The sequence below is a fragment of the Lygodium microphyllum genome, chromosome 22 (assembly GCF_053477565.2).
Source record: "Lygodium microphyllum isolate KBCC chromosome 22, Lygodium_microphyllum_v1.1.10, whole genome shotgun sequence".
NCBI classification, from domain to species: domain Eukaryota; kingdom Viridiplantae; phylum Streptophyta; class Polypodiopsida; order Schizaeales; family Lygodiaceae; genus Lygodium; species Lygodium microphyllum.
The window spans coordinates 57623976-57642959 of NC_141156.1; the positions used below are offsets into that span (position 1 = coordinate 57623976).

The 18984-nt window shown below is 39.5% G+C and overlaps 1 protein-coding gene across 2 annotated transcripts; it reads right to left on the reverse strand.

The window, feature by feature from the left end:
• Positions 1 to 12779: 12779 nt before the first annotated feature.
• LOC148017185 (uncharacterized) lies at positions 12780 to 15470 on the reverse strand. Of its 2 annotated transcripts, XM_087662898.1 has the most exons (3): positions 14083 to 15470; positions 13412 to 13682; positions 12780 to 13327 (listed from the first exon to the last, which is right to left on the reverse strand). In XM_087662898.1, the coding sequence occupies exons 1-3, from the start codon at positions 14683 to 14685 to the stop codon at positions 12990 to 12992; spliced, it is 1212 nt and encodes a 403-aa protein (XP_087519024.1). In that variant the 5' UTR covers positions 14686 to 15470; the 3' UTR covers positions 12780 to 12989. The 2 variants fall into 2 exon arrangements, with proteins under 2 accessions (XP_087519024.1, XP_087519023.1); XM_087662897.1 differs by having other exon boundaries at positions 12780 to 13682; positions 14083 to 15468.
• Between the last annotated feature and the right edge of the window lie 3514 nt (positions 15471 to 18984).

Consider the following 18984-nt stretch of genomic DNA (forward strand, 5'->3'; position numbering starts at 1 on the left):
GGAAAACTCTACTTCAGTGCTCGATGTAGAGCATGCAAGCACTCAAAGCTTGAATCCATTTGTCCTGGAAATGGAACCAAGATATGGGAGCTCATGCTTGACTACTGAGACCCATGGACTGCTTATTATTTTAAGTATTTCAAGGCAAGTGCAATGGCTACCTCTCACATAGTCTTGCACATTCTCACATTTACGAGTGTAGTTCTCTTACCTTCATGCCCAATCCAGTTGCCTTCTGCCACAAGCCCTCCGAGAGCTCCACAATCCAAGGTGCAAGCTCAAGCAAGATTAGTCCTGAAGCTCCAAGATCCAAGCTCCATTGTTGCAAGCGAGACGAGAAGAGAATAGAAGTAGAAGAGAGGAGAAGATGGAGAGCTTCTCCACCATGGTCCCTCACCCTCACACACTCCCTCTTTCAAGCACAAGCACAAGCAAGAAGAAGAAGAAGAAGAAGAAGAGAGCTAGTTTTGGCTATACACAAGAATGACCTTCTTCATTCACTTTTTGCCTTCTATACATGCCCTACCTCCTCCTTGGGTACCCATTCCTTTTTTACATGGCCATCCATTTTAGCCTAGGTTCTCTTTCCCTATTCCCTTTCTATTTACATTGTTCCTTCACCCATGCATGTCTACATTTACAAATTGCACAAGAGGGAGCTTGGCGCTCTTTTACAAAAATTTAAGATGTGCTTTTATATTTAAAATGTGCCTTTCCCTTTTTGCACTCGCCGTGGACTTTTAAAGTTGCTCCTGCGCTTTTGGCATTTTTCCTTCTATTTTTCTATTGAATTGGCATTTTTCACTTTGCCTTGTGTCTTTTGATTTTATTTCGCTTTCTTTTCCTGATGCCAGGAGGCATATTACACGGTGGATTCCGTGCCACGGTGGATTCCGTACCACAGTGGATTCCGTGAGGTTTTTTGGTGGATTCCGTAAGATTTTATTACTGGGGCTCATACACAAAGTGGATTCTTTGTGCGAGAAGTCGATGGGGATGCCTATCCTTTTTGGGCGTTTTGTTAATTTTATGTGTACATGGGTGATTCCATAGCGGGTGATTTCGCAAAATACATATTTAATTAATAAACGTTTATGAGTTTAGAGTGCACACTCGTGATAAATTAAGGTTAGAATTGATTTCTAACCAATTTATTTATGTAGCTGAAGAGTGCTAGGTATTCACTTTTGTCGGTTTAATTGTATTATTTTACTAACAATTGTGAATGCTTCAGTTGATATGTAGAGATAGCAGCGGTGGCAGTGGAAAGCATTGGAGGATAGCGTGTATTCAAATTTATTGTCAATATTTTGATGGGCGCGTGTCTTAGGCATGGCACCTATATTTTGTCGCGTTTATTTATCAAGGCGCTTGATATTTATTTATTATTTTTGTATGTGAATGGGCGCACGATTTAGATATTTGTATTTGGACATTGTATTTGGGTACGCCTGACTTCTTGGGCGCCCATTAGCTTTATTTCTATTAGGCACAAAAGCAAACTCAAAAGCTAAAGTGTGCTATTTTGTAATTTGGGCTATTATTTGAGCTTGAAGATGATTAATATATGAAATACATGCTTTGTGGAGCGCTCACACAAGGCATGGGGGGAGATTACAAGCAATTGGTCTCTTGTTCATGTCGTGCAAGCTTTCTACATTGATTTATGTGCAAAAAGTAGAGTTTTTTTGTTCTTGGGGACCTTCTAATTCTCACTACGCACGCTTACGACATCTGATATGTGCACCAGTGGTATCAGAGCGAAGCTGAGATCGAGAGCTTCCAATCACTTACCATCTTGCGCGAAGGTGGAGCTCCTGGAACGAACGAGCTCTACAGTCAGTTTCATCGCGAACGGTTGATACCGGTGTATTCCTTGCGGTCAAGAACCCCTATCTGCATCCTCTGATCGCGAAGGACCGGCCTGAGAAAGTGGAGGACCACGTAGACATCTCCTTCTACAAGTAGTTTTTCAAACATAGAACAGTAAGCTCTTCTTCCATATCCAAAAGCTTAAAAGCTTTAAGTCAAAGCTTAAGTAAGCTTAGTAATAAGCTTTATAAGAAGCTTTAAAAAGCTTCAACCAACAAATTCGACGATTGGCGGCAAGAAGATGTCTTGCACGGCGCCGAATCTAATGACGACGTCCTTCTGTCCACGAAATCCATGCTTAATCACATAAGCTTTAAAGCTTCCTAGTCTTCCAAGTCCTCCAAGTCTTGTAATTCCTGCAAGTCACAAAGGTCAATCAAGTCATCTCCAACCACTCCCATAAAGGATGTTCACACGCAGAAGCACAGAAACCGTTTATTGCTCTCTGGAACACCCTGTTCCTATTTGCAGACTTGCTGAACAAGTTTCAGCAAACACAAAAGGTCATACGTAGATCATACGAAGATTATACGCAACTTCTACGAAGACAATGAATACCGCAATTGCAAAAGAGGAAGGCTATAAAAGCCAAACAAAAATTTATAAGCCTTGTATACCCAACTTTGAGCTACGCTCATCCCGCTAATCAGATTTTAAGAGTGTGAGGTCTTTTGGATTTTACAGGATGACGGAACAAAACATGGACGATTTTATGACTGAAGGTGATTTACCCGAACCAACGATGGAACAAAAATTGGATTTGATTATGATGCAGCTTGATGAAGAACGAAGAGCCTGACAAGCTTTGCAAGTTCAATTGGCCAATCTGCAACAAACTACCACCGATAAAGATGGACCGCAACCCGAAGATCTTATACAACATACCATCGATGCGACGCTTGAAGCCTAATCCATCCGCAAAGAAACAAAGATAAGTAAAAGAAACTTCAAATTTCGTACTTTCAATGGATCTCGAGATGGAAAGACTGTACTTGCATTTATCAGTCAGTTTGATGATTACTTTCGTGAAGAGACATATGCTGAGAAAGACAAAATTAAATGTGTCACTAATCATTTAGTCGATCGAGCATCTCTATAGTGGACTGTGGTTCGCAAGAGCATTGATTGTCCCAGTACCTAGGAGAGTTTCCAAAAGAAGTTTTTGCAGAATTTCCTTCCTCCTCAATTCCATGAAAAAGCCATAAAGCAATGGGATCTTCTACAGCAAAGAGAACGTGAACCTATTTCCCAATACATTGAACGTTTTTGGAATGCTCTACTGCAACTACGCATGCTCGAAGATGTACCTGAAGCGACTCACAAACGCAAGTTTATGTCCGGTCTACTTGGACATTTCTATGCTAAAGTCAATATGTTCAAGCCAACAACCCTTGAAGATGCAATTTCCTTGGCTCGTGACACTGAAGACAATATTCGCGGAAGAGACAAGCGTCCACAACAATTTCAAACCAATGGTAACTATGGTTCCAAGCAATTCAATTCAAATTTTCGAAGATTCAATCAAAGTCGTTTTCTTCCATCTTCATTCTGTAAGTCTTAGACACGACCACCTGCTTTGCCATCAAATACCAATCCAAACCCTAAGCCATCCTCACAACCAAATCCCAATATTCCTAAACTTCCTGCCATTACCAACAATGTATCTAAAGCCAAACCGATAGTTTGTTACAAATGCCATCAACCTAGATATCTAGCAGCCAATTGTCAATCGAAAAAGCCATCTGTCCATATCAATTATATTGGCGCAATGGAAGATGAAGAACGTAAGGAAATGCCTGACTTTACGGAAGATGATGATGACATTAGTACTACTTCGGATACTTTGCCAGGTATGCCAACTCCACATTCTTTGTTAACAATGAAATGTTTTGTGCATGATAAAGAAAAGATTATTTTACATGATGATGGTAGCACACCTGACTTTATTTCTACAAAGTTAGTGAAAGAATTGAAATTACAAACTGTTTCTACACATTATATCGCATTAAAGCAGCATTCCTAGGCACAAGATATAATGGAACACAAGAGGTGCATAACTTAGAAATTAAAATTGGTGAATATACTGAACGTAGAAATTTCCTAGTTGTACCTTTGCAATCTAGTGACATTATCTTAGGTATGCCTTGGTGTCATCAATATAACCCTGACATAGATTATTCTACACATTCAATTAAAATTTGTTTTCAAGAAAAACAAATCACATTGCATGGTATGCATGCTTCTAATAATTTTCCACTGCTTACTCATACTCAAGCTAAAAGTGCATTACGTAAAAGTAGCAAATCTTATTTAATATGGGTAAATGAACTTCAAGCTAAAGAAAAACATATGCATCCTAGGCATAAACAATTTCTTGCTCAATTTAAAGATTGTTTTGCTGATGATTTACCACCTAGACTACCATCTTCACGTCCTAAAGATCACAAAATAGATTTAATTCCTGGTACACAACCACCATGTAAAGCACCATATAGGCTAACCAAATTGAACAGAAAGAAATTCAAAATCAAGTAGAGAAATTGCTTAATAGAGGATTAATTAGGCCTAGTAGTTCTCCATTTGGCACACATGTTTTATTAATGAAAAAGAAGAATAATACTTATCGCATGTGCATTGATTATCGTGCCCTAAATAAAATTACTATTAAGAATAGATATCTGATTCCTAGGGTAGATGATCTTATGGATAAACTACAAGGTTCTGCCATATTCAGTAAGATAGATCTTAAATCTGGTTATCATCAAGTAAGATTGGATAAATCCGATATATTCAAAACTGCATTTAGAACACAATTTGGACACTATGAATTTCTAGTAATGCCTTTCGGTCTAACTAATGCACCTGCTACATTTAGTCACATGATGAATTGCATAATTCTGAAATATCAACATTGTGTTATAGTATTCTTTGATGATATATTGGTATTCAGTAAAAATGAGAATGAGCATTATGAACATCTATCTTTAGTTTTCAAGTTGTTAAAAGACAATCAATTGTATGCTAATCCAGAAAAGAGTGAATTCTTTCAAACAGAAATTAAATATCTAGGACATATTGTTTCATCAAAAGGTATACCTAAAAAAATAGAAGTAATTTTAAATTGGCCCATACCCAAAAATTTGCATGAGTTACGTTCTTTTCTAGGTCTTGCTAGTTTTTACAAAAAGTTTGTAAGGAATTTTTCATTACTTGCTTTACCTTTGACTAAAATTTTAAAGAAAGGTATTGTGTATAACCGATCTGATAATCAACAAAAATCTTTTGATTTATTCAAACATGCATTAACCCATGCTCCTGTATTACAACTACTTGATTTCAATAGACCATTCTTTTTAGTAGTTACCGATGCTAGTGGATCTGGAATAGGAGCCGTCCTTATGCAAGATAACCATCCCATAGCCTACTCTAGCTGTAAACTGAAACCATCTGAACTTAAATATTCTACCTATGATAAAGAATTGTTAGCTGTAGTACAAGCCTTATGTCAATGGAAACATTATTTAATGGGTTTTGAATTTATGATTAAAACTGACCAACAAAGCATTAGACATCTCCTTAGTCAACCCCAAATATCTGACCGACATATTAAATGGGCAGCTTTCATTCAAAGTTTTCATCCCCTTATACAATATCAACCAGGAAAAGAGAATGTTATAGCCGACGCTTTGAGTAGAAGACCAACAATTCATAATATTTCTGTGATATTATTTGATTCCCTTATCCCTATGAAAGATACTTATCATCAGGATCTTACTTTTCAATCTAATTGGAATAAATTAGTTGCAAATAATTGGATTCCTATTAATTCACTGTCTTACAATAATGGATTCATGTTTTATGAAAAGAGATTATGTGTGACAGTTCCATTTAGATCTTTTGTTTTGCATGAGATTCATTGTCCTCCATATCAAGGTCATAGAGGTATTATATCTACTTTGCATACATTGATTGAAGATTTTTATTGGCCACATATGGACACTGATGTATCTAACTTTGTATCTAAATGTTTAGTTTATGAACGAGTTAAAAGACACCATGGTAAACAGTATGGTTTACTGATGCCATTATCTATTCCATCACGACCATGGGAACAAATTTCTATGGACTTTATTACTGGTTTACCTAACACTAAAGCTAACCATGATATGATTTGGACTGTTGTCGACAGGTTTAGCAAACAAGCATATTTTATTCCATGCAAGAAAACTTTAACTGCATCTCAAGCAGCTCAATTGTTTTTGAAAACTGTGTTTACCAATCATGGTTTACCAAAACTTATTATTTCCGATCGTGATTCTAGATTTTGTAATAATTTTTGGATTACTTTGTTTGCTATCTTAGGAACAAAGATTGATTTTTCATCTGCATTTCATCATGAAACAAATGGTCAAACAGAAGCTACTAACAGTACTATTTTAGATCTTTTACGTGCTTACACTATTTCAAAACCACACACATGGGATACACATCTACATTTACTTCAGTTTGCATATAACAATACACCACACACAGCTACAAAGAAAGCACCATTTGAAGTTATTTATGGATATCGATTGCCTACACCTGTTGCATCATTATCAAATAAAATTCAAACTGCTGATGATATTGCTAACATGCACGCTACTATTTTTTATGTAGTTAAAGATATGATTGCCAAAGCCCAGCAATCATATACAAAGCAAGCAAATAAGAAAAGACAGGCCATGAATTTTAAAGTTGATGATTATGTTTGGTTACGTATAGAAAATCGTAGATTACAAAGTGTAGATAAACACCCAGTTGTGAAATTAGCACCTAGATTCTATGGACCATTCAAGATCATACACAAAATTAATGACAATGTATTTAAACTAGAACTACCACAACATTGGAAAATCCATATTAGTTTATTACGACCCTTTAGAGGTCAATTACCTGTATACCCTGTCTATGAAAACCCACCTTTGCTAGATGATGAGACTGAAATCTTTGAGCCTGAAGCTATTATAGATACTGACTTTATGACCACTAGAACTAGCCGTAGATATTCTAGATATTTGGTCAAGTTTAAAAACCATCCTGTTGAAGAGGCCCAATGGATGCACGCTAGAGACTTAAATGCTTTCCCCACTCTGTTAGCTCCACATTGAGCTAATAGCAATTGAGGACAATTACTATCCCACCCCGGGGATATGATGCCAGGAGGCATATTACACGGTGGATTCCGTGAGGTTTTACGGTGGATTCCATAACAATTTATTACCGGGGCTCATACACAAAGTGGATTCTTTGTGCGAGAAGTCAATGGGAACACCTATCATTTTCGGGTGTTTTATTAATTTTATGTGTACATGGATGATTCCATAGCAGGTGATTCCGCAAAATACATATTTAATTAATAAACGTTTATGAGTTTAGAGTGCACACTCGTGATAAATTAAGGTTAGGATTGATTTCTAACCAATTTATTTATGTAGCTGAAGACTGCTAGGTATTCACTTTTATCGGTTTAATTGTATTATTTTAGTAACGATTGTGAATGCTTTAGTTGATGTGTAGAGATAGCAGCGGTGGCAGTGGAAAGCATTGGAGGATAGCGTGTATTCAAATTTATCGTCAATATTTTGATGGGTGCGTGTCTTAAGCATGGCACCTATATTTTGTCGCGTTTATTTATCAAGGCGCTCGATATTTATTTATTATTTTTGTATGTGCATGGGCGCACGATTTAGATATTTATATTTGGACATTGTATTTGGGTACGCCTAACTTCTTGGGCGCCCATTAGCTTTATTTCTATTAGGCACAAAAGCAAACTCAAAAGCTAAAGCGTGCTATTTTGTAATTTGGACTATTATTTGAGCTTGAAGATGATTAATATATGAAATACATGCTTTGTGGAGCGCCCACACAAGGCATGGGGGGAGATTGCACCCAATTGGTCTCTTGTTCATGTCGTGCAAGCTTTCTACATTGATTTGTGTGCAAAAAGTAGAGTTTTTTTGTTCTTGGGGACCTTCTGACGCTCACTACGCGCGCTTACGGCATCCGTTCTGTGCACCATTTCCCCTTTCTTTGCACTAGGGGTTAACAAGCCTTTACTATACTATAATCTTTCACAAACATTTGAAAAAATATGATGAAGACTAGGTACTCTCTAACTTTCCTAACCATCTAAGCATAGGCTAGTTCTTAATTTCTTCTACCATCTTGGGTCCAGCTTAATCCCTTCTTCTACTATGAATCCCAAAAACTCTTAAGTTATTCACTATGCATTTACATTTATAGTTTTGTATAGAGTTTGTGTTGCCTTAACTGCTCAAAGTATTAATCAGTCTAAGAGACTAGTTGTCTAAAGCACCTTTATCACCAAAGAGCATAGTGCATATGTTGATAGCATAGTTAACCTCCATGACCCATTTCTTGACTCTCATCTAGATAGACCTAACAATGACCAATGGGCATCCTAGAAAAGATAGTCATCTATTTTTTTAGCTTTTTTACACATTACACATAGCAAAGAGATGGAATAATATTTGGATTATTTGGTCCTCAATGGCAACCTATTGCTCACCACCTTACATAAGAGTATGTTGAGCTTCTTGGAGCAAATAGCGTCCATGGCAACCTATTGCTCACCACTTTTCATAAGAGAGTATTGAGCTTCTTGGAGCAAGTGGCCCTCCATATTCATTTAACTCTTATCCTCCATGTGACAAGCTTGGTCATGGGGAAGCACTTATTCTAGGCCACTCCAACTTGCATAAAGACTCAAGTGGTAAGACCAATGATATCACTTCTCTTCTTATAGCTCCATAATTTATTTCCTCTACTAGCTTCCAATACCTTAGTTGGATGCAACTCCTTAGGGATGTAGGACGTGGGCTAGTCTCCTTTGATTTGATGGGCTAGCCTATACAACCGTCGTATTTATTTGTCATTGAGCCTAAAATGTTGCTAAATCCACTCCATACCATTATAAGCATGTGTTTTTTACCCTTTCGAGTGGATAGCTTTACACAATCTGGATTCTTGTAAGACTAGGCTGTGTGTGATCATCAACAAAGGGGAAAAGCCAAATATTGATGAGAAATGTCGTATGTGATTTGATATTCCAAGCATCAAGCCATTTTGCTTCATTGATGGAGCAAGTTCAAGCCTTAACTTATGCACCGTATGCAATTTGATTTATCTTAATCAAGCAACCGTTGTAGATGTCTTGCCACCTAACATTGCTCCATGTCCCACCTAAAATGCTAGCAAATTCTATCCATGATTTCAAAAGAATAGCCCAAGGTTGCGGATCCTCTTGAAGAGGTTGAGAGTAGCCTTTATACTGTAACATTTCAAGAATTAAACTCCCATCCTCTTTGTCCCCATGAGACCAGAAGAAGCTACTGATAGCCTTCTATTTTGACCCAACATGGGCCTTTGAAAGGAAAGATTGAGCCAACAAAAACTACAACCAAAGTCATGATTATTTTGATCATTGTAACTTTACCCCCGAATGAGAGGAGCATCCTTCCACTTACCAACCTTAGATTGTGCCTACTCAAAATACTAGTTGAATTGCTATTTCAATATGACACCTGTCCCAATGGAGCATCGAAGTGCAAATAACTTGACTAAATGAGGTAAAAGCCATAGCTCAAGAGCCATCCATGTGGGTACTTCCACCCAAGAAAGGAGTTATATCTTGGCTACACTTACCTAAGGCTGACAGACATGCAAAGTCATCATAACTCTTTATAAAATGGTTGAGGGAGCCCTTTCGAGCAAGCAACAAACTTGCCTTGTCATCTACGACCAATTGGGCAAGGAATTGCTTCCCCCAGACCCAAAGGGCATCCCTACCTAATGGATCATTTTAGTAAAAAGAGGCTGAAGGCAAGTCCATTAACAAAGACCATAGCAACCTCATTTGAAAATAGTGCTAATAACACCCGTAGAAATATTTATCCGAAAATGGTCAATTGAAAAGACTAGATGCAGCATGGGGTCACAAATTTTCTTTCCAAATTTGAATCTATATTGCTTTGGGTGCACCACCCATGCCAACATATGTTTTATCCTTATTACCAAAGTCTTGGCAATGATCTTGCATGTGGAAGCCAGTATGGTCAAGGTCTCCAATGGTTGGATCAACTTCTACTGACCACCTTGTGGATCATCCTACTCATACCACAATTAAATTCTTGGAGTACCATATCTAACCGATTCATGAGGGCAACCAATTCTTTAGAGCACACATCCAAGGTGCCTTGAAATTTTTCTTGGGGAAGCCCATTCAACCTCGGAGACTTCTCATGCATCATAGCTCGGAGGGTAAAATTTACTTTGACAACAGTAAAAGGCTGCTCTAGGGGGGGGGAGTACATCTTCAAGAGGTATCTTGGCAACTAACATGTTGAAGAACTTAACATTCTCTTATCTTCGTTAGGCAGGATGCATCATTCCCTTCAAACTATTGAAGGTCATTCTTGAGTACATACACAATGCTGAAGTCATCAATAATCCTTCTGCCCTTACTCATCTTCCATGAAAGGAATGGTTTCCCTCCTATGTTTGGATTTTAGTTAGTTAAAGAAGGATGTAAGGGCATTGCTGAGTACTTCCCACTCACCTCTAAGCTTTACTCTTGCTGCTTGAACTCCCTGTTTATCCTGCATTTTTAGGAAGACTTCTACATCTTTGATCAATTGGTGTACCATTTCTTGGCCTCAGTTGGCAACTCCTAGGAGCAATATTCACACCGGCACAACAAAGTTCAGCACTTAGTTTCTGATTGTAGATTCAGACTTGCCATGATTCTTTGGCTCCACGGTTACAACTTGTAAACAGCTCAGCCATCTAAAATTTGGACAAGGTAGATCTCTTCATTTATTTCAGGTTCTCTTGACCTCCATGTACCTTTCTTTCATTCCAGGTTCTCTTGATACCCTCCATGTACTGCTTATCACTCGAGAATGAAACGTTTAGACAAAACATGAGGGGCCTATGGTTGGCTCACCCAATCCCTTCCATTCTAAAGGAAAACATCATGGCTACATGGTTAGACACTACTTTGGTATAGCAAGGAAACCTTGAAACCACCACATAGCCCCCATACATTGAGACTTCCATAGATTCTATCCAAGTGGCTTGCTCACCAAATGGAACCCACTGCCTATAGTGCCATGTGAAGCCATCCTATGAGCAAAGCCAAATCACATAAGATCATGTTGGGATGTCACCCAAGCAACTCTCCCCCCCTCCTGGATCGTGCATCCCATACCGTGGGTACAATCCTGCCTTTTGTAGGTCATGTTACAATCACATGCAATCAAGGAAGGGGTATTGCTGCATTTCTCAACAATCCTTTTCCACTATTTAGCCCTCCTGGCAAAAATATTGGAGGCACAGAGGGACATAGCTCCCTTCTCCAGACTTCCACACACACTTAGGCTTTAAACCTTGTTTGATAGCTAATAGAGCCCCTTCCCACGGTGAGACAGGTATCAGCATGAATGCCATAGCCATCGAACTATAGATTGTTGACCTCTTCTTCCCCAAGCTTTATCTCTTGCAGGCAAAAATATTGGAGGCACAGAGGGACATAGCTCCCTTCACCAGACTTCCACACACACTTAGGCTTTAAACCTTGTTTGATAGCCTATAGAGAGCCCCCCTTCCCACGGCGAGACAGGTATCAGCATGAATGCCATAGCCATCGAACTATAGATTGTTGACCTCATCTTCCCCAAGCTTTATCTCTTGCAGACAAGCTATTAACGATTTGCTCCTGCAAAGCAATCCATGTAATACTTGCTTACGCCTATCTCCACCTAAGTCTCTGACATTCCAGGTCACCAATGTGACTTTAGGTGTGGAAATCTCTGCCTCAGTAGTATTGGACAGGAACATCATCAATTTCTTCCATAACATCAATAGGCACAAATAAGTTGTGGTCAGCCATTGGGGTCTTGCCTGTTTTTTGAGGAAATTTCCCCCCCCCCCCCCCAACCTTCAAATGCTTGCCTTTGCTACTAGCCGCCTCCGGAGTAAGATTTTCCTTCTGATCTTCAGACCTGGAAGACTCACCAATTTACTTCACGTGTCAACCTGCAGAGCAATAAGGGGCGTTTACTTCACATGTAAGTAACTCTCCTCCAGTGCCATTCATCCACTGCCCTGCAAGTGGGAAACTTAATCGATACAACATAGTGATTTGTTCAAGTGCTGGTAAAAGATGGCATTTTAATAGACAAAACATGGGAACATTGCAGATCAAGCCGAAATGGTTTGAAATACCCCATGGGCATGAGAATCACACACCTACAGACATTGCAGTCACAGCAAATGTCAGATACATATTACAAAAGTGTGCACAACCAACACTTTACTTTTACTAGAGATACGTCTGTAATGGAGGGTGAATCCTCTTTTGACAACCTGCAATTAAGTGCCAGTAATTACCAGCAGATGCTCCTATGCCCAGCACCCTGCTTCTACCAGAGGTCAAACATTGCAAAATAGAACACATTGACATCTAGCATCAGAATATGGCATCAGCATTACATGAAACATGTAGAAGAGTACTAAACTTAAATTGAAAGCAGGAGGAATTGATGAGTGCGACACATAATAAGCTAACAAGTCATAGCCAACCACGATGAATTCACAAATTGTTTGCATGAAGATGTGGATGGTGACATGCTTGAGGACATCATTTGCTTAGTCAAGTTTCCACCATCGAGACAAATGCATTTCTGAGATTGACAGATCAAACAAAAAAAAAAAAAAACATTTAAAAGCAGGTGGCCCTCTGCAAAGAACCACTAAGAATTAGAAATAAGGCAGAACTCATGAAGCACAATCAAGGAACTAAAATACTGCAATGATTCATGGAGCACAATCAAGGAACGTACTTTCCAAAAGTGCTTACTAAGTTGTATATTAAGCATGTGCTATCTCAAGTTTGATACAAACAATATAGACAAAAATCATCAGATGTAGGAGCCCCATATCCTGCAAATAATGTTACTCTACAAAATAATCTCTGAATTGAACTATAATGTAGCTTGTCTTTAGAGTAAGTGGTGCTGATTTACTGACTTATAGAACACAAATTCTTCTAATCATAATAAACGCAGATGTGCTGTATCATTCACCCTCTGAACTTGCCACCCATGATGTGTGGAGTGCTTCAAGACAGTCAAAGAAGTGTTATCTATGCACAGACGATGAGTCATATGGGGATCTGACCCCAAAATTCCCCGCAACAGACATTTAATGGCCAATCCATGAGAAAACACTGCTACGAAGTAAGGGGTGCGCTTTGAAGGAGCCTTTTGATCTTGTCCATCTGATGAAGCCTGAGGAAGAGACCCATCTGCCATCCCACTAGTTGCACCACTAGAGGTTTTATGCAACCTACTTTTGGCGATTCCTTTTGATGCAAAGCTACTATGAGTGCCTGAAGCCATCAGAATATCAGAAGTCTTGCCTTCATCATCTGTGTCATCTAGTGGATGAACCTGCATTAATGTGTTGGACTTACTTTGTTTTCTGTAAAACAATCTGCTGTCCTTTTGCAGGTTAGCTTCCACTGCCTTTGGAATTATCACATTATTGAAAAACTCAATCATCCGATATTCCACCTGGCGTTGAGACTCACCCCCGGGAGCACAAAAATCTGGTTGTGAATTCATCATCACATTGCGCAACTCAGGTGAGTATATTTCAGACCTACGGAGGCCCTCCCAAAGCCCTTGACTTAACTCTGCCAGGGCATCAGAAAACTCAATTTTCTCCTGATCAAAGTTAACTTCCTGAAAAATGACAGCACTTACAGTCAGTGCACTATGTTCCTTCTGCTACAGACAAATAATGTAATTGAAACTCAGACGTGGCACAATTCAGATCTACCAAATCATAGGCATAACTGATAATCCACTGAACCTGTTAAATCATCCAAATCAAAATACTAACTGAAAACTTCAAACACTGCTTTGATGAGAAAAGGTTGCAGGTGATCAAAATGAAGTATTATAAATTGCCCAGAGATGTAACAAATTAAGACATTTCAATAACAACACACAAAATAGACGTAATCAGACCCCTTCATGATACGAATTTCCCTTCTAACACAACAAAACCAACAAGTATCCAGTAAAAACTTGTCATACCAAGAAATGGAAATGATAATAAGAACAGGCATGGTGGATATACCTGACAAACAGAAAATGCTGTTTGCTTGCATCGCTCAATGGGTGAAGAGAAGACAGCATCAAAATGCAACCCATGTGACAGCAAGAAAACCCCAAGGGCTCGTGCCTGTCTTTTCCCTTCAGCTGTCAGCATTGCAGATGGGCTACGGCCACCTATGAGCTCAGGAAGAGTGTTCATGTTACTCTCGCCATGTCTAATAAGGTACACTTCAGTGCAGATCTCATCTCCAACAACAGCACTGGGAGATGCATGCACACGGCTGTTGAAGCTACGTCCGTGGTGGGAGAGGGACAAAGGACTAAGCACATGGCCAGGATCCCAAATGCGCACTGCAGGACTGAGATGAGGAGTTGTCACAGATGACGCAGGGGATGCAGAGGACTCAAACGGAACTATTTCTGGGTCTTGCTCGAGTTCATCTTCAATATCCACCTTGGTCCCTTTGAGTTCAAACTTCCCCTCCTGTCCGTTCTTGTGAAGAGCCACGTTCGTTTGCACATTATCAGCCTCCTCTTCAACATCATCGTCGTCCTCCTCCTCTTCATCATCCTCATGCTCCTCCTCTTCTTCTTCCTTGAATGGTGCAGACTGATTCAGACCCATCTTCGCAGATGAAAACCAGAGAAGGGCCCCGGATGCTGCTAAAGTGCAAGATACTGACCAAACCCTGCAATTGCTGCTAGATTGGCCGGATTCAAGAGCATAATATCAGAGCAAAATGCTTCATTAGATGTGCAAGCTTTTATGTACCAATCAAAGGTAAAATGGGTGGTTCATAGACGCTATTGCTAAAGACTAGGGAGCTGATCATGTACTGACATTGCGAGATTGGAGTAAAATCAGAGCAAATGCGTGAGGAGATGCGCAAGTTTTATTTACATGTCCTATTAATAAGCTATGGCGATGTCCTGTATCAGAGCTCCAACATTCCGAACACAAGTTCAGAGCTCAAAGGAGAGAAAGCGTGTGGAGCCAGGCCCCGAACGGACAAACTGTAGGTCGGGCCGAAAACCCTAGAATATACGCGTCAAGAGGACAAGCTACAGAACATTCCTTTTTCCCTTCCCATGTGGGAGATCAGAGCTGTGTAAAAGTGCATTTGCCGACGCAGAGAACGGCTGCAATGGCGATCATAAGGAAAGAAGGAGCATACAATCTTTAGACGCAATGAAGAGACTGCGAGGAGTGTTAAGTGAAGGTCTGCACGAGAGAAGGGAAGGTCTGCACGAGAGAAGGGTGATCCAATGGCAACGGCATCCCGCGAGAGAGCGACAGGAATTGTCACGCCCTCACGGAGAAAGCCTGCGGCCGCACGGACGCCATGCCGCGCCCAAAGCAAAGCCTGCGACGACAAACTAACAGACATGAGAGACAGACGGAGAGAGAGAGAGAGAGAGAGAGAGAGAGAGAGTGTGTGTGTGTGTGTGTGTGTGTGTGTGTGTGTGTGACAATGAAATTTGTGTGTGAAGCTGGAAAAGACACTAAGAATGCAAAAACTCGAAAAACGTGTCCGGATATCAGCATCAGATGCGCCTTGCGCCCTCTACCAAAACTCCTATCATGTATGCCGAGTGTGTAACCAAAACTCCCACCACCATATATGCCCAATGTGTAACCACTGGTAACCAGCCTTTAGAGCCATGGCTTGTGTATGGTGTCGCGCTTGGTGCGCACAAGCACTATGAGATTTTGCTCAAAACCCTTTCCCCTCTTTCCCCCCCCCCTCCCAATGTCGAACATGGGGATGAAGAGATGGGTATCCTACAGTCCATCAAAGAGATGAGACCTACAATGTTGGCAGCTTTTCATTGTTTTTATCCTCTCTAACCCATCAATCAATAACCCCATTAACCTCCTATTAGCACCCCCTTATGAACAACTGCTTACATGGGTAACAAGAGGTTCTATTAACCCTGCTCAGTGCTCACCCCAACCTCATCTCGCATAACCCATAGTGCAACCAGGGCAGTGGTACCTTAGTCCCCCCATAGCACTATGGTGTGATCCAACCCTTAGAGTCCCATTGATCAAGGTAGTTCTGTGGAGCAGGGTTCATGCCCATTATACACTTGTCTGAACAAGGATGATTCATTGATACATGAACAAAGAGGTCAAGAAATAAGCTATCTAAAATGCATTTTATCTCGCCATGTCTCTACAAATGGAGGATCAAGATCATACTACTAACAATACGACAAAGCATGTCTAGATATTAACATTGCATGCCCTTTACCAAAATTCATATGCCCACAATCTATGCATGGCCTAGTTGGGTAGTTGCAATGTGTAACCAGCTTTAGAGTCCCTCACATGAGGCAACACTGAAGAGCAAGGTCTAAGGCCTTGTCACACTTACCTAAATAGGGATGGTGCTTCGAGATGTGGATAGTGAGGTTGGAAGATATTGTTTGTCTAGACTACGTTTTATATGACAAATTCTATGTGGAAAGAGGACCAATATCATACAACTAACAATACCACAAAGTCAACCATCCAATCAAAGGTCTAATGAAGATGTATATGCACACAGCCTATTTCTTCGTTCCATTAAGTGGTTCTAGGGGGTAGAAGGGATGTGCTAGCATATTAACTAACAAAATGTTACCAACTCTCAAACACGGTGCTCATATGTAATGTACCCACCTTTGTACCTTCGATTTAATATAAAATAGTTATAAAATAATCAAATATGTTATGCATTTTGATGTATATGAGTGAGCTTCGAGAGTAACAACATGTAGGGGTATTTATTTTTCTACTATATTAGTAGGGATTCTTGATGGAAGATCATGGAGATTAAATTTTGACTTCTTAAAAATTTCTCAAAACATAAAATGAAGTGACAAAATCATAGAGCTCGTCACCACCATCACAATCATTCAAACGAATCCCAAATCATATAGAAACACAAACTCTCTTAGAGGAGACATAGTTTTGCACATGCAAGTGAACCTATAGGGAAACTCTCTCTCTTAGCTTTCCCCCCTCTTCTATGGTTGTGTTGGAGCTCTACCGGAATCTCTTAAGCTTCTCTCCTCTTTTCTACACATGTGCCAAAGCATTGCAAACATTTGTTGAGGTTCTCTCATCTTCTTCATACATGCACAGAAGCTCTACCAAAATCCACCGAACTTTCTCTCTCTTTTCAACAATTACATGAAAGCTTTTCTACATGAAGAAAAATAACATGAAATACCCTCTTAAACCGGTGCATGCTTGCAAAACCTAAATGGTAGGGGAAAAGGGGTTATGGAAAGTTAAGTATCAATTAAACTATGATTTCCATGTATATCATGACATATAGGATTTGCTTCATTTAAGTTTAAAGGGACAATAGCACAAATTAGTCTGGTGTTGTTGCTAAGCAATGAAGCAATATGTTAGAAAGGAAAGCATTGAAAAAATATTTTTCACATGACACGTTGGTGGCTGATTTGTGGTTAATTTATTTGAGCACTATATGGCATTACACCTTGCATTTGCATTCCTATACATGGTATCAAGAAAGAGGAAGTCTCATGGATGCATTGCAATTGGTTGCTAAAACTGTCGATCAATGATGAGAGTGTGTGAGGATCCCTGAGCTTTGGGGACTGATTAAGTGAGGAAACAAAAATATCTACTGGAGCATGCATCTTGGAAAAAGAGTGAACAATGTTACAATTGTGTCTTATGTCTGAGATGGCACATCCTGGGGCCAATCCCTGGGGTATAAGAGAGCCACATGAGCCATAGGGATCGGCTGGGGGGTGTTTTGTATATGTGTGCAATGAGGTTTTAGTCACCTATATATGTGGGATACTCCCTCTATTGGAGTTCGGATGGGAAAAATCATTAGACTACAAATCAATACAAATGCATGATTTAGCTAGATGAGTATATAGCCTCCAACAGCTCCTAGTCATGAGGCCATGAGGGTGGTTTGGTAAGCATAGAAGCCTAGCTAAAGCCCTAGAACATGTGTCGGGCCCATTTTTGGTTTCGATGGGCAACATCCCAATTGAAAGGGGTATCCTTCCTTCACAAGTTTGTTAAAGGTGATGCCACCTTTGGAAAATCCAAAATAAATTGCCAATAATAATTTAAATGCCCTAAAAATCCCTACAACTGCTTAAGATTTGTTGGTGGTGGAAGTGTAGAAATCTTAGTAATTTTAGGTGGATCCATATCAATATCTTCCTTAGAAATTATATGCCCCAACAACATTCCTTTTGGAACTCCAAAAACACACTTATCATTATTCAAGAAGATACTGACTTCATCATCACTGCATTCAAATACTTGCGCCAAGGGATGGGGCATTTATTTTGCCATCCTATAGATTGAAAAATCGTCTTAAAAAACTTCCATCCAATGTCGTAGAAAATCTTGACATGCTATAATCATAAATCTTTGAAATGTTGCATGTGCATTGCCCAAACCGAAAGGCATTACTTTGTAAGAGAATGCCTCCCATTCCATAGTAAAAGTAGTTTTAGATTGATCTTCAGGATGAATTAACACTTGATTGTAGTTTTCTATCAATTCTCCACAATCATGTGGAAGCTCTATCAAAATCTGCTAAGTTTTTTCTCTCTTCTCCACAATTGTGCAGAGCTCTACTAAAATTCGCTAAGCTTTTTCCTATAGCCTCATAGAATCTCTATCCAATGGACTTCAAGTCAATGGTCCCCAAGAGCCATTGCGAAGGAAAGAAGGTCATCAAAGAAGGCACTTCTAGAAAATTTGAGGAGGAACTTCATATGATGAACTCAAAAGACATTATCAAGGATGTAGATCATGATTATCAAATTTGAGTTGTTTTTTCATTATTAGCCATTTATTTTAAGTTTAGAGGTATGCTTAGTCAAATTTGTCTACTTTCTTACTTTGATTCATTAGATGTAATTAAGGAAACTACAA